This window comes from Tympanuchus pallidicinctus, unplaced genomic scaffold, assembly GCF_026119805.1.
Source record: "Tympanuchus pallidicinctus isolate F22 unplaced genomic scaffold, pur_lepc_1.0 scaffold9, whole genome shotgun sequence".
Lineage (NCBI taxonomy): Eukaryota > Metazoa > Chordata > Aves > Galliformes > Phasianidae > Tympanuchus > Tympanuchus pallidicinctus.
This window is the reverse complement of record NW_026294813.1, coordinates 16,410,787-16,435,706: the sequence shown is the minus strand read 5'-3', so window position 1 is coordinate 16,435,706 and position 24,920 is coordinate 16,410,787. Positions and strand designations below refer to the sequence as shown.

The 24,920-nt window shown below is 49.5% G+C and overlaps 1 protein-coding gene across 1 annotated transcript in view; it reads right to left on the bottom strand.

Moving 5' to 3' along the window:
- Positions 1–18,993, bottom strand: part of NOL6 (nucleolar protein 6) — a 35,417-nt gene extending 16,424 nt beyond the window's left edge. Inside the window, exons 1-23 of the mRNA XM_052670639.1 lie at positions 18,929–18,993; positions 18,594–18,839; positions 17,009–17,125; positions 16,679–16,858; positions 15,894–16,062; positions 15,017–15,151; positions 14,231–14,394; positions 13,689–13,809; positions 13,338–13,396; positions 13,097–13,198; positions 12,588–12,703; positions 12,123–12,300; positions 11,694–11,816; positions 11,099–11,247; positions 10,260–10,335; positions 8,182–8,322; positions 7,765–7,882; positions 7,403–7,557; positions 6,686–6,849; positions 6,117–6,269; positions 4,860–4,957; positions 2,984–3,108; positions 2,734–2,823 (exon numbers count right to left, since the gene is read on the bottom strand). Coding sequence (XP_052526599.1) covers positions 2,734–2,823; positions 2,984–3,108; positions 4,860–4,957; positions 6,117–6,269; positions 6,686–6,849; positions 7,403–7,557; positions 7,765–7,882; positions 8,182–8,322; positions 10,260–10,335; positions 11,099–11,247; positions 11,694–11,816; positions 12,123–12,300; positions 12,588–12,703; positions 13,097–13,198; positions 13,338–13,396; positions 13,689–13,809; positions 14,231–14,394; positions 15,017–15,151; positions 15,894–16,062; positions 16,679–16,858; positions 17,009–17,125; positions 18,594–18,839; positions 18,929–18,934 — 2,985 coding nt within the window. The 5' untranslated portion in view covers positions 18,935–18,993. The remainder of the gene's footprint in view (positions 1–2,733; positions 2,824–2,983; positions 3,109–4,859; positions 4,958–6,116; positions 6,270–6,685; positions 6,850–7,402; positions 7,558–7,764; positions 7,883–8,181; positions 8,323–10,259; positions 10,336–11,098; positions 11,248–11,693; positions 11,817–12,122; positions 12,301–12,587; positions 12,704–13,096; positions 13,199–13,337; positions 13,397–13,688; positions 13,810–14,230; positions 14,395–15,016; positions 15,152–15,893; positions 16,063–16,678; positions 16,859–17,008; positions 17,126–18,593; positions 18,840–18,928) is intronic.
- Between the last annotated feature and the right edge of the window lie 5,927 nt (positions 18,994–24,920).

Here is a 24,920-nt window from a genome sequence, read left to right as displayed (position 1 = left end):
ACCACATCAGCAGCCTTTCCCTCATCCACCAGATGGGTCACTCGATCATAGAAGGAGATCAGGTTGGTCAAACAGGACCTGCTCTTCATGAACCCATGCTGGCTAGGCCTGATCCCCCGCTCATCCCGCACATGCCGCACGATCTCCTTCAAGACAATCTGCTCCATAACCTTCCCTGGCAAGGTTTCTTCCTCAAGCCTTTCATCTCTTCTTAGGAACTGGTAACTCAACCTCGGCCAAAAGCAGATCCTACAAACACCAGGGTTCAAAACACCCTGCTGACATCCTAAATAGAAGAAAATAAGCGTGAAGCCCAAAGTATCACTGTCATGGTCAGACACTGGGCAACAGCATCATCAACTGGAAACACTACATTGGGTAAGATCACTCACCAGCAAGTCCAAAACCTCTTTTCTTCCCTCACTATCATCATCACTCATACATGCATTTTCTAAAGTACAGGGAGTGTCGAAGGTAAACTCATCCTGTAAAAGGCATCAGGAGCCAGCAGGTTTGTTTCCTTCAGTAATAAATAACAATGCAAGGAACAGAAAGCTACTAGCACGGGCTTCCCCTCAAGGGGCTGTTCAGAGACACCCACCCCTGCCCTAGGATCAGGTCTAAAATAGATATCCAAAGCCCATAATGATACACAAGAGTGGCCAAAGTGTTACAGCTAGCCACAATGCTAATTCCAGATGACAAAGAAAAGGATTCAGGCAAATCTCAGCGGAAAGCAGCATATGGGTGAATATAAGTCCCCTCTCTGCTGCTTCCTATTTTAATTATTGCGGGAAACATCTCTACTGAGTCTGCAACTCACCCCTGTGACCTCAGCCCTGACCTTTCTTGAGGCCTTGTACTGAGTCTTCAGCTTAAGTACAAGCTGTCTCCCACATAACAAATCAACTGCAAATTGTGGCCCTTCTACCCAGACATCCAGGAGCATAAGAAGATCCCATCACCACCTTGCCTGGGAGCAAAGTGGCAGGTAGCTGCAAATTCACACCAAAGGCAGCCAATAATCACCCCATAACACAACATCCTGGATCCCTTTCAATCTGGAATTTGTCTGGCCATGAATCAGAAAGGAAGAGTAGTTACCGGCTATTCTGCCCGTTATCATCTTCCTCTTCCTCCATCCCACAGAGACCTCCCAACAGAAGGGGATGTAGTGGTTACTTGGCTATGGGAAGGTGCAAAATCTGTATGCAAGGCCCATGCACATGCCTTGCTCCACACATCTCTTCACTAGGAAGCAGCATACCTCTCGGACGCAAGGAATGAATCTGTATGCTGAGGCAGGCCCCCTGCCTCTTTCCTCATTCCTCTATGCCAAAATACCCTCATCCCTTCTAAGCAGTATCAGGTTCAGTTCTCAGCACCCAAGCTTATGGCAGGAATTATAAGAAAAAAATATAGCAGAAGAGAGGAAGATGTAACACCAAGCACTGCTACGTATGAAAGTCTTCTCCTCCTAACTGCATCAACCTCCCCCATATCATTCTCATAATCCTCTGAGGAAAATGCCAACTGCAACAGCACTGCGCCCAGGAGAGGAGATACAACAATCACAGCCATTCACAGTTCCTGGCCATCACATGTCACTCTTAAACACGAACAGTGCTGCCAAAAACAGCAGCACTTGGCACAGCAGCCCTTCACACCTCAGATCCACCAGTCTAGATCTCAGCTCAGCTGCGCTGCTCTGTGGCTTTATAGGCAGCCCCAAGCAAAATCAAGGGTTCTCACAGTGCTAGATGGTGCACTGAAAATGTGTTTTGACAAATATTACGCAGTGTATGCTGCAGACCTAAAAGCAGGAGATAGGTATCTCAGAGCACATGTTTTATGGAATACTAAAACCATCGTTTGCGAGGTGACTGACCTGGTCGTGAGACAGGCTACAAAGCCAGCATTGAAAACATCTACACCACAGATCAGAATAAAACCACAGAAATAAACCATCTATCCCATGGCAGAGACAGAAACGATGCTCCTGTTTAACAGAAGAGGACCAACACTGACCAGAGGATTTTGCTCATGGTCCTGAGAGACAAGGAAAGAAACCTCTATTTCCATATTTCAATGGAAATATTCCATATTGATCTCTACATAGCAAAGATACAATGACTTGGATTTTAATTCTGCTGAAGGACCATGGTTCAGCTACACAGGGGACCATACAGAGTTGAGCCCTCACTTCTCAGCCAGGTATTTCATGCATCTTTCTTTTTAAACCAGTTTAGGTAAAATATCTTGTTCCTCCAGCCTTCTCTAACCTTTTTCAAACAAGCAGAAAACCCCCCATTCCTCTCACCAGTTTCTAACTGTAGCTGCTTCACTGCAAATGCTCACTGTCAAGACAACAACAAGGTCACCGGAAACTAAATACCAGAAGAAGTCCTGCAATAGCATTTGTCACTGAGCTCAGTTCAGATTAAACTAGAAGGGCTGAGGAGAGGCTACTGATGTCTGCCAAGTCACAGGGCAAGCAGGGAGCCAGGATGTTCTTCCACTGCAGGAGATGTGAAGAGAGAGAGGATTTGTAAAATTGCAACTGGGCAGAAGTTTTGGAGCTCAGGTTGCGCACATCGTCTGCACATGGGGTCAGGACTGGTTGGGCAGCCTCCAGCTTCCATCTGGATGGCAGGAGCTCCTACATGACCAGCTCCTCTCCCAGTCTGCTTTGCCAGAACCTGGAAACCCTCATGTTGTGCCCTAAGGGATCACCTTCACATCCTGGCTGCTGAGCGGATCCATGAGCTGCTCCTCCAGGGCCCGGACAGACTCTGAGGCCAACACAAGAAGGCGCTGCAGGATCTGTGGAGAAAAGAGAGCTGTAGGGTGAAACTCACAACGCCTTGGACATTGCAGGAATCCCACTTACCCACTGGGCCAGGGGAGCTCACCAGCACTGAGAGTATAAAAACACCCCCAGGCAGCAGGCACTGCAGTGCACAGACAGGAGGCCCCAGCTCACCTGTGCTGAGGGTCGCTCCTGGGTCCATACTGAGTTCCACTTGTCTTTGGGGGTGGCGATGAACATGACAGGAAGGCGAGAGCGAGCAGCCACAAACTTGTTCTTGATCTCCGTGCAGTCAGCATCTAGAAAGGACAGGCAGATGGGTGAGATGCTCCACTGAGATGTCAAGACCAGCATTAGAAACTACCTTTTGCCCTTTCCCACGGAGCCTCAGCTGAAGCATGGCCTTGGCACTGCTCTGCTGGTGTGGCCATATGAAGCTGGATGATGCTGGAGCAAGGACTGACTGCTGGATTTGCTAGGAAAGCAGCCAGTAGCACCTACCAAACGCTGAAGGACACACCTCTGCAGCAAAGCAGCAACACCAGCAAACGCTGCAAGCATCTGGGAGAGAAGCCAAGTAAGTAGGTCTGGGCTTGCTCTGCTGTCTGCAAGTATCTAGGGACATCCAGGAGATGGGAGGCAAATGGATAGGGCCAGGCTCTTCTCAGTGGTATACAGCAACAAGACAAGGAGCAAAGGCCTAAAAATTGAACATAGGAAGTTCCATGCCAACACGCAGTAGAAATTCTTCACAGTAAGAGTACTGAAACAGGTTGCCCAGAGAGGCTGTGGAGTCCTCTTCTGTGGAGTTAGTCAAGACCCTGTCTAGATGACTAACTGTGCAACCTCATGTAGGATACCTGCTTTAGTAGTGGATCAGGACTCAATGATCTCAAGGTTCCTCCAACCTCTGTAATTCTGTGCTCTTGCACTTCACTCTGCATTTGCTAACAAAGAATTTTGGTGACAGGATGCAAAACTTAGTGAATCTTTGCTCTGAGGCAAAAGATTATTTAAGAGATTCTTTAAGTGGAAAAACAACTCTTTGGTCAAGAAGACTTCCCAGTTTGTTCACTGACCAAAAAAAAAAAAAAAAAAAAAAGTAGAACGTAGAAAAATACAATTTTCCAAAACCCACCTCTTTCCCAAGAAAAACAGAAAGTTGGGGGAGTGCTGAAACCCACAGAAACAGCTGCTCCCTTCAGGAGCTTGCTCACACTCCCATACAGGTTCTTCATCTCTTCTAAATTAGCCTTAAAAGCTAGGTATTGTTATCTCACCCACAACAGCATTTCAGTAAAGCCAAGACAATCACACAGACTAACCTGGCTCCTGAGAAAGACTGCAGGTACCCAAAAGATGATCAGACAAAATACAAGGAAGAGAGCAGGATCATGGGTCTGCTTGGATGCATCAATACACTCCTTTGGAAAACAGACATATCTACCAGGAAATCCCCAAAGCTCATGAATAAACACAGGAGGATTGTAGCCCTTCTTCTGGCAGGTTTCACAGCTGAGGACTGGTGGACAGACCCTGTGATGTGTGGTGGTCAGGAACCAAGACAGCCAGGAGGCTTCAAATTTTCCTGTTTAAGAGCCCAGCTGCTCCACTAGCAGCCCAAAGGTGACTGGCTCCTCCTACACAACAAAAGATGTGGCCTCAAAGAATCAGGACAAAGCCTCAAGCCAAAATGCTGGCTACTGATGATTGGAAGATTTTAGAGACACAACTGCATTCAATACTCAGATCTCGGCAAGAACAAAATGGCAGACCATTATCACCAAGATTCAACTCTTTTTAGGCAGATATTTGGGGACAGGGAAGAAAGAACCAATAAAAAAAAAAACAACCCATACTCATACAAATCCCAAAGCCAAGTTATACACAGCAGGATAAGAGGGAAGGAATTGAAAATCTTCTTGCCCTATCTAGAAGCTGTAAAATCCTATATATACAAGAACTCTAGAACCAGGGTTGACCAAAGGAGGGCACAAGACCTTCACACTGTGGCTCTCCCACAGCTGTGGCCTCTGTGCTTCCTGCTTACCTGTGAGGCCAGCATTCAGGTTGACGATGAGCGGGCTATTTCTCCAGTCGTAGGTTGCCAGCAGATTGAGGAAGCGCAGGAACCCAACCTGGGGAGAGCTAAGGCAAGACAAAACAGTTCAACACCAGCATTTATTCCACCTAACCTGGCACGGGCTTCAGGAACAGGGTTCCGGAGTGTCCTAGCACTGCCTAAGCCACAGACTGCCCCCAAAGGGATGTACGAAGTGAATGGGGAAAGCCCAGGAGTATAGGGCACTTACCCCTTCTCCAGAACATCAGTGAGTCCATGCAAAATAGCTTACCCTAGAAGACGGTAGGTTTAGACTAGATATTAGGAAGAAATTCTCTACTGTGAGGGTGGTGAGACACTGAAACAGATTGCCCAGGGAGGTTGTGAATGCCCACACTCTGGAGGCATTCAAGGTCAAGGCAGGATGGGAATGTGAGCAACCTGGTCTAGAGAGAGATGTCTCTGCCTATAGCAGAGGGGTTGGAACTAAATGATATTAACGGTTCCTTCCAACCCAAACCATTCCATGATTCATCCCATGCATCTCCCAAAACCCAGACTCTCGGAAATGGAACAAGGGTAAACTAGAGACAGGGCTTGTCCCATCTCCAGTACAAAACCAAACGATGCTGGCCAAGCCCTCACACCTGCCTCCCTGCAACCCAATCTGCTCACAGAGCAAAGTATCTGGGAAGGTGGGGCTCTTGCTAGCAGTGTATTTTAGGATACAGGAAAGCTTTCCAGACATGTTGCTAATTTGGGAAGGAAAACAGATCTTTAGCACAGGTTAGCACAACCTTTTGCCTCCATACAAAGCACAGAACCAATATAACTTGATACTTGCACATTCCACCTGCCAGAGGACAGCATGCAATAGGACCCAAGGGGATTATTTCCCAAAATGCTGCTCTGTTCAGCTTCCAGTGGCTGACCTTCTGCCCTTCCCTTGGGAGTTCTTTCCAGGACAAACACAAGCTGCAGCCATGAGCACTGCTATAACATCCTTCCCAGAGAACCAAGGACGGCCAACACTCTGGTTGCCATCACAGAACGTTCACCCCTGCTTCTCCTAATAGTCACCCCTAGGACAGGGAGCCCCACCAGTCCTCAAGAAAGCAGAAAACATGCAGCAGATGTACTGCCAGCACCCACCCAGAGGCCACAGGGATGCTTGCTCTCATCGTTATCTGCCTTCTCCATGCACAAAGGGTGCCCACTGTTCTATTCTGAGCTCCTCATCCTCACCTGGGTGGTGTGAAGGGGGCTGGGTGGAGGAAGAGAGATGCCACAAGCAAGTCCACACACTCCTCAGAAACGCTGTCACTCAGGAGCTGGGCACTGATCCACCGCTTGGCCAGCCGGCAAGTGCTGCCAAAGACAGGATGCTGCTGCTGGAGCCTGCAAGAATGCAGAGAAGTACCCATGACTGTTCAATAGATACATCCCAGGACTCCAAACACTCTCTTTGCATTTGAGACAGAAAAGAAAAAATAACTACTAGGAACATGAGTCCAGCATCACAGGCATGAAGCACTCTATGGGTGTTATGATTCTGGGAAAACAAAGGGGAAATGCTGTTACATGCTGTCCTTTAACCATATCACTCTTTGGTACTTGTTTTTCCATACCAGAGGCCTTCCATGTGACAAAAGGGACAGCCAGTTCCCCTCTCCCATTCCACCAGCTTACAAGGAGGGTTGAAGAACCACTTCCCACAGTAAGGCTCTCTCTACATCACGACCTTCCACCATGCAACTTCCACTCTACATAGTTCCTGGCAGTACCCCACACTGCAGACTCCCAGCCTTGCCTACCCATGCAGGGAGCTGGTTAGATAGGGCTGATGCAATGTCTCCAGTTCCAGCCGCTGAGACTCCTCTGTGTCCTGGTACTTCAGCATCCCTTCTGGAGTGACTACTTCCTTCAAGATTAGGGGCTCACGATGGTAGGCCACTTGGAGACGGAAAACATAGCCATCCTGAGATGAAGACAGGTGGTGAAGTCAGCCTTGGTGGCATTACACCGAATCACAAAATGGCGAGGGTGGGTAGGGACCTCAAGGATCATGAAACTTCAACCCCCCTGCCATGGACAGGGCCACCAACCTCCCCATTTAATGCTAGACCAGGCTGCCCAGGCCTCCATCCAACCTGGCCTTGAACACCTCCAGGGATGAGGCATCCACAACCTCTCTGGGCAGCCTGTTCCAGCACCTCACCACTCTTTCTGTAAAGAACTTCCCCCTGACATCCTACCTAAATCTTCTCTCCCTCAACTTAAAACCATTTCCCCTTGTCCTGCTGCTATCTACCTTTTTAAAGAGTTGAACCATTACAACCAGATGTTGCTTTATGCTACACTCCAAGAAAACAGTGGCATCCCAGCAACACAGCAATATTTCCATGATTCCTGCTAACCAACCAAGCATCCAACTCCAGTTTTTGTTCACCATGACTGCCCCCATAACCCCCTGCTTGTCTCCTCTACAAATCACCCGTGGATCTGAAGAAAGTCTCCACCACCTCTCCTACCTTGTATACATCAGTGTGGGTGACTGCAGGTCTGCAGATCAACTGGTGCTGCTGCTGGAGAAGCTCAGCCAGCTGAAGGTGGAAAGCTGCCTTGATGCGCTTGATGGCTTCTTTGTCCTGTGGCCACTGGCCACTGCCTTCCATATGGCATATGACTGGATGCAAAGAGACAACAGGAGACCAGTGAGGCTCACGTAGAAGTGAAGTGCTGGATTTGGGTGTCTGGGACTAGAGGTTACGGCAGGAACGCAGGATGAGCTGGGGCTCTGGTCCTGCCTGCAGCACACAAATACGAAACTCAGCAACACCACTTCCCTGTTTTCCCCCACCAAATCATCTTCTTTTCACCTCTCCACACTCACTTTTCAAAGGGGTTATATAAGCAGGACAAGGCTTCTCCTCTGAAGGAAGCAGCAAGTGCCTGATCTTGACTTGCTTATGGAAGGAGTAAATTGGCTTCATGGGAATGGGAGGGAAGACCTGTGAGAAAGCAGCCATCAGCAACTGAGAATACATAGTACAAACACAGTGGCATGACACACCCTCACCCCTAAACCTCCTGTTCTTACAAAGCTCGAGTATGAAGGGCTTGGCAACTTAAGCACAGTCAGTCCTAGAGACTGGATGGCAAAGAGCTGCACACCCCAAGCATGCCCAGTAGGCACAAAATAATGAACAGTTCTCTCTGTTCCTCCACCAATCCAAGACTCAACTGTCAGGGTATCCCCCCAGCTCCTTACAAACTATCCCTTCTGTGTGCCATGCCCAGGCATACTCACGTCCGTGTACCGAAGGGCTGGGTGGACACCTTGTACAGCTGTCACTGTTAGTGGCAGCCCCTCCAGGTTCCACAGCTTGCGGCTCAGGTCATCATAGGAGCAGACAACGCTGACCATGTCCTCCTCACCCGTCCCTAATGCCTACAGACACACAGAGAATCTTTGCTTTTACTTCTCCCATTATTGTGGCACAGGCACTCACCTTGCATTACTCATGGGCTGGCATTACAGCCAAGTCCTGAGGAGCTGGGACTGCAAGCCAGCTGCTCCTGGACAGTGCATTCAAGGGAGAGGAAAGCCAGTGGATAATCTGTCTGCCAGCTACTACAGGCATACAAGACACATTTCAAGAGAGAAATGAAATTATTTCCTGTGCAGGATACTAAAGCAGCAATATGAGTTTTCTCCCTAGAAAGGGAGAAGTTTACAATGATTTGGGGATAAAGAGATCACACACTAGTGAGAATTCTGCTGCTGCCTCCTGTCCAGTTGCTGCATCACAACCAGAGGCAGCAGAACATTGCTCTAACTACATCCTTAGAAAAGGCAGAGCTGTAAAGCATGGCAAAAACAAGGTCAGAAAATACTCATCTCAAGAACTCTGGAGAGAGTACATAAGAAGCACTGAAGGGAGAACTGCTGCTGTCTCTGCAGCTTCTACCATCTGGAAGCACAGCAGAAAAACGTAAAAGAGGAGGAAACACTGCTATTGTAAAACAGCACAGATCATACTTGGCCGAACCGAGACACATGCATTTGGCTTCCCCAGGCTTTATAGCAGAGTAGCAGCACCCTCTGCGGGATGAACTGGAGATGACAACCCCTTGATGTGAGAGGCTGCCTGTTTCTAGAGCTAACTGCACTATCCATCTTCCCTCACACATACACTCTGACCAAAAGCTCCCTAGACTGCCTCTGTACATGAAAACTAGAAAGCAGAGACAGTAAAACCCACCACCAGACCTGCATAAACAGGAATAAATTTCTCCTTTGTTCCTGAAGGACTGGTTATAATCAGACTTCTGAACACCTCTCAGGCAAGCATCCCTTCTCACAATGGGATCTATCAACCCTGCTTATCTCAGGCTAGCTTGTAGGGAGAAAGTGCACACAGATTTTGCAGCATTATCACACAGTCAGTACAAACTGCCATCTCATCCAAAAACCGACACGTGGCTCTGCGCAGACTGCAAGTGAAGCTCATTTCACATCACCAAGCTGGTTTTAACAATGGTCCTGGTGCAGAAGACTCCTCAGTCATATTTGCTACTCTTTACTCTTAAAAAGGTGAAAGGTGAAAAACAAATTTCCTCTTCCGTTCAACAACCAGATTGGGTTGAGCAAAAGCCCCAGCTTTTACTAAAACATCAGTAAAGTAGAGCTGGAGTACTTGGGTCTCATCTCCAGGCTTTAATTTCACATGTTGAAGAGCTGAAGTACAAATGTGGACATTTCCTAGCCAACAAGATGCATCTTTTCTGTTTCAAAGAGACACTTCTTTGCTTCAAGTGCAGATTCAGCAGCAGCACTAGGCATGCAGGATCAAGCACTTTGCATCGCGACAGGAAATACCCTCCTCCTGGGCTTCCCAGGTGAACTTGCAAGATGAAAACACAGCAGCAACCAGCCAATGCCCTGAAGGATGCAGAATACGAAGAAGTGCAGCCAGAGGATCACAGGAGAACCATGATGTAACCATAGATTACATGGATGAACTAAACACAAGCAGAAATGGAAAGCTGGAGGAATGCTTAGAATCACAGAATATCCCAAGTTGGAAAGGACCATAAGGATCACAGAGTCCAATTCCTAATGCTTGCAGTGGATGCTTGCAATGGATAATGAGGTGTGGATGCTTGCCAGAGCCAGAGTACTTCAGCAGCTATGCCTTGGGTTAGCAGAAAAGGCTTGGCAGATATATTGCTCTGCCTGAGTGCCTGCAGATAGGCACTTCCTTACTCTCACTACCACCTTAAGACTTCCCCAGCTGTGCCTGGTCCACAAAGCTCCCTACAGCTCTTCTCAGATTATCTCCCTCTCCCAAGAAACCAATAGCCCAATTTGGCAAGCAACTGTACCTCTTTCCCATTCTTGATCACAGACTCCAGCAGCGCTCCTGTGTAGCAGATGGACGATTCAGGAATGTCCGCATGGCTATGTGAAGGGAAACAACTGAGCGTTAGAGCTAGGGCCTGCCAATCCATCCACCCTGTACTGGCTGCATACAGGTGACAGTCAGTCCAAGCCAAGGAATCCCTCAGTACAGGAAAGTCATGGTGAAGAGATTAACATCCCTGAGTTCTTCCTATACTCAGTTTATCTACTCAAAGCAGCACAACTTGTGCACCTTCACAGGACCCAAAGCCAAAGCTGACAACACAGCCTTTCCCTGCAGAACTCCACCCTGAGTTGAGATGAGAGACCTAGGCCACCTCTTTTTAATATGCAAGATGGTCCCACTTTTGACAATTCTACACTTCCAGACTTGTCTAAGCTTCTAAGGTAGGTTATCGGGAGATCCAGCCTTTTCTACCATTACAAAGTCTCACATGACTTCAGGAAATGTCCTAGGGTTGGAGTCTCTTCCTAGCTCTGCCAACAAAAGATGTCCCAGCATTCTCTCTGCATTTAAGGCAAGAACATTGCTTCCCCCTCCCCCTTATCATACTGCAGGTAGCAGCTACTGCACTAAGTGTGTATCCTCACTACCTCGTCCTAGGAAACAGCTAGCAGCATCAAGACCACAATACTGAAATGACTTCTACACTGCACAAATCTGAAATGACCTACAACTTTCCACAAAGTGCAGATCTGACGGTGGCATTACCACAGATGTGGCTCAAGCCAAGCAGCACAGCAGTGAACTCACATACAGCAACAAGCTTCTCAGCCTCTGCTGCTGCTCAGCGTGACTTACAGTTTCAGCAGGTGCCTGACAATCTGCTCAGGAATGAGACGTTTCTGGCAGATGGTGCTGGCCTCCCACACCACTGCCTCACAGATAGTGCCATCCTGGAATCGTCGTAGCTCAGACTTCTCCCCCCAGAAAGTCCGGAAATCTGTAGCCTGATAGAAAACATTGGCCAAGACAGGCCAGGAGCATAGGTCACCACTGGGACTGACGAAAGTATTCCTGTGACTGTCAGCAACTCCTGCAGTTACCCATAGCTACAGCAGAGCACCAGATATGATCCAGCCTCCTAACTCCCTTAACCAAAAGGAAGCCTCAGGATGGGTGGAGCAAAATATCAGCTCTAGGGCCTCCCACTGTTTCTTCCACGTCCCCATCCCTTCCTAATCATCATTCATTCCACAGTAAAGAGCCTCCTCGCTCCCTTTCTCTGATACCTCTCAGACCACTAGAGAGCACCATCAGCCCAGTAGTCTTCTCATCCTTGACCTGTAACAGTTCACCCAAAGCAAGCACTCAAAAACACACTTGGCATCCCAAAAGCCACAAGTCCCACCTCATCCACTGCTATCCCACTCCACACACAGAGAGCTGGCCTCACCTCAGGGCGATCAGCCTGTGGTCCCTTCTCTAGAGTGCTAGCAGCAAACTCTGGGGCAAACAGGATCCCAAACATCAGAGATCCAACATCCTTGTGTTTTGGGGGTTCAGCATCAATTGCCCACTAAAAAGAAACAAAATACAATGCACACAGAGAGATGAAATGACAAGATAGATACACCTTCTGCTACAGAGGACATACAGAAGCCACATTTAACACCTTTTCCTGATAAGAAAGCCAACTGTTGTCACCCTGCCGCACTGCTGGGACAGGACTTCTGCCTAGACCAAGTTTCCCAGCAGTACCTCATTCCCAGTCCCTCTATTTTCTCCCCGGTGACCCAAGATTCCCTCCCCAGCATCCAGCAGTGCCATATATAAAGGACCTCACAGTCAGCAAAGGATGCAGTGTCGCTGCCCACTGTGTTACCTCAGGGGTCTCAGGCAAGGAGTGAGCCACAAGCAGTGCTCTTCTGGCCAGCCCACGTGTCAGCAGTGAGACAATGAAGGGAAGAGCTGCAGCTACATAGTTCCCACCCTGATCCATCAGCTCATTCAGTAGCTGCATCTTCTTGCAGGCACTCTGCAGTTTGGAGACATGTTTAAGGCTGCAGGAGGAGGAGAGAAGCCAGTCAATTCCCTCCCTCTGATGCCTCCACCAAATCCTTCCTGAGACAGAAAGACCCTAGAGGCTGAGTGAAGTGAGGAGCAGTGGGTCCCTGTGTAGGATGGGAGCTACAAGGAAACATGGCACTTTGATGTCCCAGGATGAAACACTGTTACCCTCTTCCTCTCCCACTAGACAGGTCTGAATCCAGCTTGGCTGGAAACTAGAAGTAGCCCACTCCTCTCCAAAGAGGCTCCCTCAGCACCACCCAAGCATGAGGAAACTCACTGGAAGACATGGTCAAAAGTTCTAAGCATGGGCTTTGAAGTCATGAGCAGTGCCTGGAAGCCATCCACCATTCTGTCATCCAGAATTTCCATGGAGCATTTGGCTTCAAACTGAACCTGAACAAAGGAAGAGCAATAGTATGAAGGGTGAGGAGTTAAGCAAATCCTTCCAACAGCAGTTACCAGTGCTATCCTGAATGCTTGAATCAAGAGAGCCTCTATCCTTAGCATGCTGTCAAGCAACCAGAATATATGCTGCTCTTTACACAGTCTCTCCTTGGTATCTCTACCAACAAGGTACATTTCTCTCTGCTCCAAAACAATTATTTCTGCTAAACAGATGATTAACTTCATCCAAAGGTGCCCACATAGAATAATCTTCCTCCACCATTCAAGCATAGGTATAACAAAATAGGTAAGCTGCAAATCCAAGACTTAAGATTTACTTCCAAGCTTTAGAGCTAAGGATGGATGTTAACATCTTAAGATTTTCTCCCAAGCCATAAGTACCTGGTGATATTTGCTGGCAGTCATATCCGCACAGAGGTTCACCAGCCCAGAGGGATCCACAAAGACCACTTCAAATGCATGGTGGAAGTCAGCCAGGGCAGGCTGAAACAACAGACAGTCCTTATTGCCACTGCATAGGTACCAAGGCACCACCGCCCCACCACATCCCTATATTGAGCATCTGCTTGTCACAGCAAAACTGACAGCACAGCCAAACAAATACAGTCAGACAGCTGCTCACCAGGGAAGTATCTGTATCCTTTGCAAGGCTGATCCCTGTCACACACAGGTCAGTGGTAGCTGTAGAGAAAGAGGGAACAGCAAGTCAAACCGCTATCTACATCTCCTGCACTGGTCAGGGCGGTACAACTACTTGCCATCTATAACTACAGTTAGACTCAGTACATTAAACAGTGCTGGAATGTGATGCTGGTCTTCACCATGGGAAACAGATCTATCCATCCCACTCCTGTCTGTCCTACCTAAAGAGGGAGAAAAGCCACTCTTCCCTCTCCTCCACACTGTTCAGGCATCATGCAGAGACTCCACTGACAGTAGCCTGCCATTACCCAGAGAGTCCCTGGAAACTCACCTAGGAACTGAAGGACATTTCTCAGCACCTGGTACCCACTCATCACTTTGACAATCTTGCGTTTCACCACCAGGTAGGCAACAAGCATTGAGGCCAAAAAGCCACTAAAGCATCCCAAGCCCTGTGAAGGCAAACAGCTGAGTCAGCAAGAGCTCAAAGAGCCACCACAAGCTGCAGAACTCAGCTTACACATCTGCTCCTTGCCTGTCATCATCAGCAAAGCAGCCCCAGCACAGAAGATGTGGTGGAGAAGCCCTGTACAACAAGCAGAGATATGGATCCCCTTGCACAAAGGCAACACTTCAAAATGCCAGGAAGTTGGACAAGTTCCCTGACTCCCTCCGTCCCCGCCCTCCCACCCCCCAGCCAAAAAAAAACCCACGTCACTTCTAGAATCTCAACAAAGCATGAACTTCTGGTTCACACAGACCCATTGCAACACACAGGGCAGGATGGAGTTCCTTGTTTCAACCCTAAAATAGAATACGCTGAAAGCACATTTACTGGGCAAAACCTGTCCAGTCTCCTGAAAGGAAACTCACCTTGCTGAGCTGCCTCTGGTTCAGCCAAACTTTGAGAAGAGCCAGGCCATCCTTCATGCCTGGAAAGTCAGTGGATACACTAGACAAGAAATGCAGGTGGGACAGCAGCACCGTGTCACAGAGGATGGAGTTGTTATAGTGTGGGGTGGCAGGCTCAGGAGTTCCTGTGCAAGGAGATAACAACATGCTGACCCAACCACAAATCTCCCATTCAAACAAAAGGGCTGCAGTGAACTCAACTCCTAGCACTCTGCACAGGCTGCAGCTGAAATCACAGAATCACAGAATCACAGAATTGTAGGGGTTGGAAGGGACCTCCAGAGATCATGGAGTCCAACCCCCTGCCAAAGCAGGTTCCCTACAGCAGGTCGCACAGGTCGGCATCCAGGCAGGTCTGGAACATCTCCAGAGGAGGAGACTCCACCACCTCCCTGGGCAGCCTGTTCCAGTGCTCCATCACCCTCACTGTAAAGAAGTTCCTGCGCACATTTGTGCAGAACTTCCTATGCTGCAGTTTCCTTTTCCCTTGTCCTGTCTCCACTCACCACTGAAAACAGTCCGGCCTCGCCATTCTGGCCCCCACACCTCAGATATTTATAGACCTGGTCCCCTCTCAGTCTTCTTTTCTCAAGGCTGAACAGACCCAGTTCACTCAGCCTTTCCTCATAGCAGAGATGCTCCAGGCCCTTCACCATCTTCGTGGCCCTCCGCTGGACTCTTTCCAAGAGATCCTTGTCTTTTTTAATGAAATGAACAGTCTTGTGCTCCCCTAGCTCCAAGCCCTACCTTCTTTGGGTGTGCTCTGCTCCAGGAACCAGGCTGTCCGGACATTGTTCTTGCTAGGATAAAAACGACTTGGCTTGAAGAAATTCGGGGCAGGACAGGCGTGAAGTCGAACAGTAACCAGCTTTTCATCCTTGCCTGTAAGCATTAAATGTTGGATATGTGGGAGAAAGAGATGTCAGAGACTCAGAGGCTACAACTTAAGAAAAGGAAGCAGGCCACTCTTGGAAAACAAAGAAAGCTCCTTCCCAATGAAGTAGTAGTGGAAGTCATCTCACAGATGACTGACCACATCCTGAGGCCAACTTAAGTCCAGTCATACATCCTTGCTGACCAGCCAGGTACACATGCATTGCCCCAGGACCCTCCTGCTTGTACTGGCCTTGTCATGCCACTACCTGCCAGATTCACACCTGCTATCTCTTTGGGCATATGGAAAACACAAGCAACACCTGGCAGTCTTCGTATTTCACATCATCTTAGAGAGTGCCAGACTGCATATAACTGCCTTGTGAAAGCAAAAGGATAGTGGTGAACAAGGGGTGAGGAGAAGGGACAGGAAGAACAATGCGAGACACAGCCAGATTCTGTCTGCTTCACTTCATGAAATACCCAAAGCGTGGTCTAACCAGCAAGGCTGGGAGCACAGCCAAACTGCAGAAGACAGCTCAGAAACCATAAGAGGGAAAGAAACCTTTAAGAGTCACATGTGTGTGCAGAGAGAACCAGGAGCATCAAAGCTCCAAAACTTATCACCATTTGCAGGGACAACTCTGAAATGACCCCTCCTCAAGGAGCCTCTTACATAGTGCAAGACCACTACTCTCCAGCCAGTGCCAGCACCAGATTACAACCCGATGGAGCAAGAGACAAGCACTACCTTGTGGTCTCAGGAGCAGAATGGGCTTGAGATGGTTGCTGTTCATGTAGGCAAACTTCACAGTTCCAAAGAGATCCTCCTTCGATAAATGCTGGGCAATGTGGGCCAGGTATAGAGCTCTCTTGCGGTGGTAGCGCTGGTTCAGGTTGTCTTTGTCCTGGAAGATTTCCTGCAAAGAGAGGGAAAAGGGAATCACACCTTTCCTGCCTCTGGAGTCTGATTAAGCCTAAGGCACTATGGCACCTACAGCTCTCCACAGCCCCACAGAGCCCTACCTCAGACGTGCACCTACTGTCCCAGAGAGCCTCAAGTCAGTCAGGAACACTGTTTTGCTGCTGGCACAGGAGGCTCTAGGAGCACAGATCAGAGCCATGCAACCTAACAGGACATTATGATATATGAAATGCTATTAAGTACAAGAATGGACAGCAAGAGGACAGAGCTCTGCTAACAGCCTACAAACATTACTCTCCTTTTAACACAGACTTGGGAGTAGGGCCAAAGTGCAGTCTCATACAAAGCCAAACTGCATACTACTTCATCAGCATAGAAGTTTCAGCTGACACAGAAAGAATGAAGATTGTGAAGAGCTAAAGCCAAAGCAGTTGAAAGCTCTAGATCTAGCACAAGTACTGAGATCACGCTGTCAGCTTGTCAGGAAAGCTGACATTCTAACTTCATCTTCACTCACAAATTGAGACACAGGGCAAGGACAACAGGGAACAGGAAGGGATGGGGCGCAGATAAGCACCAAGCTGCTTAGGGACTTTCACATCCAGACTCACCCGTGGCATGGTCACCGCCACATCCACATTGATCTCTGGCTTAATGCAGGTGCCTAGCAGATAGCTGCCCACCACACTCAGCTCGTCTGGGGGAAGGAAGCGAAACTTCCCCTTCACGTTGAAAGGCACTTGCAGGAACGGCACCTTCACACCCTTGGGAAGCCATGTCTGGTCAGTGATCTGAGGACAATACACACGTAAGCATCACTAACAGCAGAGACCAGCATCTCTCATGGTACAGATCAGTGCTGGCAAACACCTGCACTCAGGTGATGGAGCATTCCCCTCTTCCCTCCAAAGGGATGCCTCCTCCATCCCTCTAGGACCTACATCAGTTTCTGGGGTCTCTGGGATGGCACTCAACAAGCTGTTAATTTCATGGAGGAAAGCATCGATCTTCTTCTTCTTCGTCTCCTTCAGTGTCACCTCCTTTAGAAGTTCTTCAATCTACAAAGGAAAGGCGAAAATTAAAGAGAGACGCAACACTGAAACTGCAGCTGCCCTTCACCTTGGCTTCTGGCACTGATAGTGAGCAAAGTGGCAGAGGAGCAAAGCAATATTCAAGTCTCTTTGAAAACCCTGATCAGAGCTGCAAGACTGTGATCAGCCCATAACACAGCCCTACCACTTCTGGAGAAGTGACAAATGGAAATCAACTCCATCCCATTCACTTCTGTGTGATGTCTAATCACAAGATGTACAATTATTCTCACAGGCTTTGCTCTCAAAAGGGTTTTTGTATGACAAAGCCGCAAGTCCAAGACAAGACCTTGGTAGGCTCACAGTATGAATAAGGTCCTAGAGATCCTGCTACCAGAACTCACAAGCAATCAGGAGATCAGAGCTGCTCTTCAACAAAATCACTGTGGTGAGAACTAGCAAAAGCTATTTAGTTACTTCATAGAACCACAAGAGGTTGAAACAGACCTCTAGAGATCAAGTCCAACTTGTGCTAAAGTAGGTTCACTAAAATAAGATGCACAGGAGAGGATCCAGATGGGTTTTCATTATCTCCAGGGACAGAGACTCCACAACCTCTCATGGCATTCTGTTCCAGTTCTCTGTCACCCTCAAGTCAAGAGTTTTCCTAATTTTAGTATGGAACTTTCTTTTTTCCAGCTTGTACCCAGTGCCCATTGTGCAGTCACTGGACAACACCTGACAGGACTTGGTCTCATCCACTTGACACTCACACATTACAGATTTCTAAGCATTGATGAGATTCCCCTCTCAGTCTTCTCCAGGCTGAAAAGCCCCAGGTCTCTCAGTCATTCCTTATAAGGGAGATACTTCAAGCCCCTCATGCTTGTGGCTGTCTGCTGGACACTCTCTAGAAGTTCCCATCCTTTCTTGAACTGGAGAGCCCAAACAGGACACAGCACTCACCAGGACAGAGAAGAGGGAGAGAAGAACCTCCTCCATCCTGCTGGCCTTGTGTATTTTAATGCACCCAGGATATCATTGGCCTTCTGGCCAGTACTGGCTCATAGACAACCTGTCATCTACCCAAACCCCCAGGTGCCTTCCACAGAGCTCCTCTTCAGTAGGTCAACTCCTAACCTGTACTAATGCATGTGGTTATTCCTCACCAGGTTAGGACTCCGCACTTGCTCTTGTTGAACCTCATCAGGTGTCTCTCCACCCAACTCAGCCTCTCCAAGTCCTGCTCCTCCTAACACAGGCTACCTATCTTCCCAGAACACAGAAAATGATGTCCACAACAATCAGCTGCACCTGACGATGTTACTTCCCCAATAAGCAACAGAACAGCTCTCACTGGAGAGGTCAAATCAGGAGGGCCCGGGGCCTGACTGTAGTCATTACCGCTTCTCCACGTCCAGAAGCCCCGAGCCTAGGCCTCGCTGCTCCCAATCCCCAGCTCTGCAGGCGCTCGGGGGACACGCGTGGGACTGACCTGCAGGCGGAGCAGGCTGGAGTGGAAAAGGTCCTCCGTCTCCTTCAGCTGGTTCAGCTCCTCGTTGGTGGGAGGTTTGTACAGTTCGGCCCGGCTCAGTTTCACCGGCTGCAGCGCCGGGACCGAGGCTGGGACCGCCGCCTTCCTCTTCTTGCCCCGTGCCGCGCCGCGCCCGGGAGGCTGCGGAGGCTGCGGAGCCTGCTCCACCTCCTCGGCCTCCGCCGCTTCTGCTGGCTCCCTAAAGCCCTGTGAAGAGAAAACAGCATGATTCAAAGTGCCGGATCCCGGCCTGACCGACGGGACCAATCCCCACAGCCTCCCCAGCACCCGCGTACCGCCATGGCCGCCCCCTCTCAGCCGCGTGCAGCACCACCCGCTCTGCCAGCGGCGCCACGCCGCCTTCCCATTGGCTTTCATTCCGCGGCGCAAGGCTTCCGATTGGCTGCGCGGCGCTTCTCACCCCGCCTACGGGGCCGCCGAGATTGATTGGGAGGAGTCTTCTGTCGCTTTGCGGCAGGTCGTGCCGGGAGTGCTTTGCGGCAGGTCGTGCCGGGAGTGCTTTGCGGCAGCGAGCTCTGATGTGTTCACAAGAAGGCGTGGCGTGAAGGAGCCAGGACAAAGCGAGGTGCTGCCTAATGAATGCACTGTTAATAATCCCAGTTAAAGCTTGCACTGCCTTATGTACAATTTGCAATAAAACACCGTGCCAACACATGTAGTCCTAGGGACATGTACCACCAGAAGTGTGGCAGGGACGGGTGTACTCCTAGGTTGTCTGCAGCCCTGAAACCTCGTGCCTCTCCAGAGCTGAAGTTACTTCAGAACTGGATTTTCTGTAGTTTTGTCCCATTTCTCAGCATGAAATGAGACATGCTGAGACATCATCTCGGCATGTGAGAGATCTGTTCCAAACTTCCAGGCAGAAAAGCCAAGCCCTTCCTTTCAAACGCTGGCCTGCAACAGACTTCAACCCACCCTGAAACAGAATCATGGAATGGCTCAGTTTGGAAGCAACTTAATGGGCCTGATCCCCTGGTTGACCTTTAATTGGTCCATGATGGTTCCCGAGATTATTTGTTCCATAACCTTCCCAGGCACCAAGGTGAGACTGATAGGCCTATAGCTACCAGGAGTATCTTTCTGGCCCTTTTTGAAGATGGGCGTCACATTTGCCAGTTTCCAATCCACCGGGACATCCCCTGTTAGCCAGGACTGCCAAAAAATGATGGACAGTGGCTTGGCAATCACATCTGCCAACTCCCTCAGCACTCTAGGATGCAATCCATCTGGTCCCATGGACTTGTAAGCATCCAGCTTTTGCAGCAGGTGCAAAACTATCTCATCATGGATCATGAAGGGCTTATTCTGTTCCCTATCCCTATCTACCAGCGCAGGGGGCTGTGTTCCCAGGGAGTAACAAGTCTTACTATGAAAGATTCAGGCAAAGAAGGCATTAAGTACCTCAGCCTTATCCCTATCCTTGGTGACTAGGTTGCCCTTGGCATGCAACAAGGGATGGAGATTCTCCCTAGCTTTCCTTTTGCTATTAATGTGTTTATAAAAGCATTTACTGTTTTCCTTTACCTTAGTGGCCAAGCTCAGTTCTAACTGTGCTTTGGCTTTTCTAATTTTCTCCCTGCACAGCTTCACTACATACCTGTAATCCTCATAAGTAGCTTGCCCACTCTTCCAGAGACCATAAACTTTCCTTCTGTTCTTGAGTTCCAGCCAAAGGTCTCTGTTCAGCCAGCCTAGCCTCCTTGCCCATCGGCTCATCTTCCGTGACATGGGGATGATCAGGTTCTGCACCTTTAAAACTATTTCCTTAAAATATTCCCAGTTTATTCCAGTTACACCTCCACCCCCCTTTGTACCTACTTTAAAGCCCTCTGAATGAATCTAGCCAACTCCTGTCCTAAGACCCCTCTTGACTGGTGGGAGAAGCCACTCCTATCAGCTGCTAGCCAGCCCAGTCTCATGTAAACAGAACCAAGGTCAAAAAACCCCTGCCAGGCCCACCAAGCACTGAGCCAGGTATTAAGCTGTTAGCCCATTATATTGAGTCCCTCATTATTCCTTATAGCTGGAGGGATAGAGGAGAACACAACTTGTGCTCCTGGAGATGTGCTCCAGCCCTGATGGCACACCCCTGGGCTTACCCCATCAGTTCTGCGTTCTTACTGTACTGGACCCAGACCTGGATGCAGTACTCCAGATGAAGCTTCATAAGGCTAGAGCAGAGCATTTTCCAAAATTCCAGCAGCTCAGTGCCGTGCCCGCTGCCCTGGGCAGGCCGTTCCATGGCCGTTCCATGCCCACCGCCCTCTGATGCAGAGCCTTTCCTAACCTCCAGCCCAACCCTGGCACAGCTCCATGCCTTTCCCTCGGACCCTGTCGCTGTCACACAGAGCAGAGCTCAGCGCTGCCCTCCGCTCCTTGAGGAGCTGCAGCCACCATCAGGCTTCCCTCAGCTCCTTTGCTCTGGGCCCAGCACACTCCGGGCACTCAGCCACTCCCCCAGACTCTTCACCACTACTGTAACCCTCCTTTGGATGCTAGTATTTTTCTGTACTTGTGAGAGTTAAAACTGTATTGTTTTTGGATTTTTTTTCCCTACCTCTCATACCAGCTAGGGTATGTTTAGATAAACAGATAAGCAGATAGTGAGAGGCTCAACTGTCGAGATTAAGAAAATGGATGGGACAAACACAATAAATGAGTAAACACCTAGAAGATTGTGGACCTAGAGTACGCAATTAAAGAGGAAACAGGAGGAATTCTTGGAGTCAGTGGATAGGGGGTCTAAGGTTGTCCTGTGTTTTTGGTTGTGCACACCTGCCTGTAGAATGCCTGACATACAATCACAAAGTAAAACTTTTCTTTTTTCACGTACTGTGTCTTCCAAACCTACACTCAGTGCTGGATGTAGAGCAGAGCTCTGGTGTCTCCACCTGGTGGCAGTGCTGGGCCTGATGCACCACCCTAAGGTTGGCTCTCTGGGCCTTTTAACATGGCGCCTTTGCACATGCAACTCCAGATCTCAGGTTCAGCCAGGCTCATCTGAGTTGTAGGGATACTTAAAGGCCAACTCTATATGCAAACCCTTATGGAACGTCAAAGATCTGGCATTCAGATGATTTTGGTTCTGTTTCCGGCTCTTTGAATGCTTGTCCACAGGAATGTCACCGGAGCAACGCTCACTCAAGCACGCCTCCAGCACCGCCCGCACCCTGCCTACAATCCCGTCGCGCCTCTCACGGCCGCCTGGGGACCCCCGCCCGTAAACGCCCCTCCCAAGCCTCGCCCACCCACTCAGACTCCGCCCGGCGCCGCCCCTCCTGCCGTGAGCCGCCCGGGGAGGGACGGGATGGGGTGAGCGGTGGGAAAGGTTGGAGAAAAGGGTGAGGACGGGGTAGGGAAGTAAAGATGGAGTTAAGGACAAAGATGGGAATAGGACAGGGACTGGGGACCAATAATAGAGTCGGGGACAGGGAGTGGGGACGGAGATTGGAAGTGGGTGGGGATGGGGAAGGACAAACAGTGGGATTGGGGACAGCTTGAGACAGGGCTGGGGACAGTCAGAAGGATGGGGTGGGACAGAGGTGGGCACATAGACAGGGCTGGGGACAGGAAAGAGAGCCCATGGGGACGCCCTCACCCCCATTACACATGCAGCCAAGCCCCAAAGCCCACCACGGGACAGCAGCGTCAGCGCATTGCCAGGCTCTGATCCTAGGGCCACCAGCAGAGGGTGACACGGGAACACCCTGATGCCACCCCACACTAATGTGGCCACAGCATCTCAGGACTACCAGAGATGGGTGGCTGGGGGGGGATATGGTGCTTCCACCTGTATTAAGAGCACTAAAAGAGAAAGGGGGGATGGCAGATTGTGGATACATGTTGTGTGACAGTGGGTGACAATGTGTGGCAATGTGACAGAGGGGTGTTGATGCCCTCAATTGAGTGCCACTCACTGTGAAGAGCTTCTGTGTCACTCAGAAATGGACACACGTGGTTCTGTGGAAGGGTCTGGCATCCCAATCCCTGCAGTGGTACATGTCCTCACCCCCAGAATGATGTCCCCTCTGCAGTGACACTCATGCCATGCAGTTGATGCTCAGTTTGAGTGTCATCACCCTGGATTGGCCTCAGTTATGCTTGTCCCCTCAGCATTGATGACACAAATGCCATTTGTCCATGTGCACGTGTTTCCCTGCACTCCATCAGATCCCAACATCACCTGCAAGGAACAACTTTCCAGCTAGAGCGGATGTTTGACTCCAAGCCAATTTTGCAAGTAATTATTGTGGACAGGCCCTGTGACTGCCAAGTGTGAATTATGGCATCAGCTCCTACCTCAGCAGGAATTCATCCTCAGCACTCCTGAAAGAAACAGTCTCCTTCCTCCATTCTCTCCCAGTCATGACGTGCCAAGGTTCCATGCTCCAGCTCAGCTCCTTTCCTAAATTTCCCATTCACTGTGTCCCAACCCCAAAGTGTCATGAGCACTACCCAACACCATCAGCTGTTATGGGTATGCCCATGGGGTCAGGTTCCCCCCTGCTTCAGGGTGAGGGTGATTACAACCCAGCTCAGGATTTTTAGGAAGGCTAGTAGAACTTGTTGGGTCATTGCTACCCACAAGGTCACACCCCTAAGCTGCTCAAGAGCAACAGGAGACTAGGGACGTAGCCACCAGGGAAGGTGGATAACAAGGTTGCCCATGGGCATCAATTGTGCGAGCCCATTGGCATTCCCCAGCCCCTGGGGGCTTCCTTTTGGAGACACACACACTGCCACATGCGCATACATATACGTATGTACACGTATACACTTACATATGTGCACACACATGCTGTCCCAGAGTGGCCTGGCCGGCCCCACAGCAGTGCCAGTGATGCCTTCCCCACAACAGGCTATTTAACAAACTGTTTCAGCACCAGCAAGTCATTAATTATGCCCCATCCTAACATGCTAATACTAATAATCATCATAAGAAATTACTTCCTAGTATGCCACTTCCCCTGTCCACCCTCACAAGTGCTGCTCACCTCACACCACCGCCCCAAGCCCAAAAAGAGGTGGGATCCCATGTTAGGCTGTGCTGCAGCCCAACACCCAGACAGCACCACGACTGGCAGGGATCCTTCCCCTGGCTTCATCTCCAGGAGCTCAGGGCTTTCCAGCCCAGGTGACGCCATTCCCAGAGTGATGCCAGCATCTCCTTGGCACAGCATCCCTGAGCTTTTCTAAGGGGTGCAGGCAGACAAAGAGCCAGAATCGGCACACCCCTAGGGAAATCCAGATGCTATCCAGATGCTGTAGTCAGTATGGCATCTTACAAATGACAGAACTTCACAAAATAAAGTTTGTAGTTCCTTAAAAACTTCTAGAGGGCACTAAAGAAACCACAACACAGTGGTTTAGTAGCCACTGGCTACTGTCATTTGTCCTTGGCCAAGTCACCCAAATACGTGACCTGACCCCAAATCCCAGAAATTATACAGCCACCACCCTTCCTGGGGCAACCTCATCTCTTTGTTCCATGCAGATAGAAACTGCATTGGGGTACTAAGCAGGGAGCAGGGTGTCTGGATGGGCTGAGACCCAGTGGCAGCATCACTTGCAGATGTCCCACATTTCCCACATGCAAAACCGGCTCCATACCTGAGTTTTGCATCCATTTGTGGCCCCCTTGATTACCCCATGGCCACAGAAAGTCACAACCCAGCCACACAAGGGCTGGGCACTTCCAGCCGTGACTGTCCCATGCCTGATCTATGCAAGCTAGAAGTCACAAAGTCCGGAGCACAGTAGTGTTTGGCTCCTGGTTCTGATGTAGATTTTGCCCAGGTCACCCAGTCCCAGGTCCTGCTTGAGTGATAGGCTGAAGGACTCAGGTCCCTGTAGGAGGACAAGTTGCAGATCCTCTGCTGTGTCTCACCAGCACCAACCACCGCTGATGGCATGGCAGGACTATGACCTGCTTCATAGCACTGGGTCCAGGAGATCCCACAACATCCAGAGCCCCCCCTGAGGTGGACCATGCTCAAGGAGACTGCATTACATGTTCCTCCTATATAAAAACAACAAAGAAGCCTAAAAGGTCAAAAATCCAAAGACAACCAATCCATAATTGTTGGAGAGGAAAAAGAAAGGCTAATCATGACTATTCAAAGCCAGCAGCTCCAACAGCTTTATCACAAAACTTGGATGATCAGAATTGCACAAAGAACGGAAGGAAAGTTCTCATTTCATAGCACGCCAGCAGCATCTATCTGCTTTTAAATCACCAGTTTGCTTTTTGCATAAATGGGTTTGTGT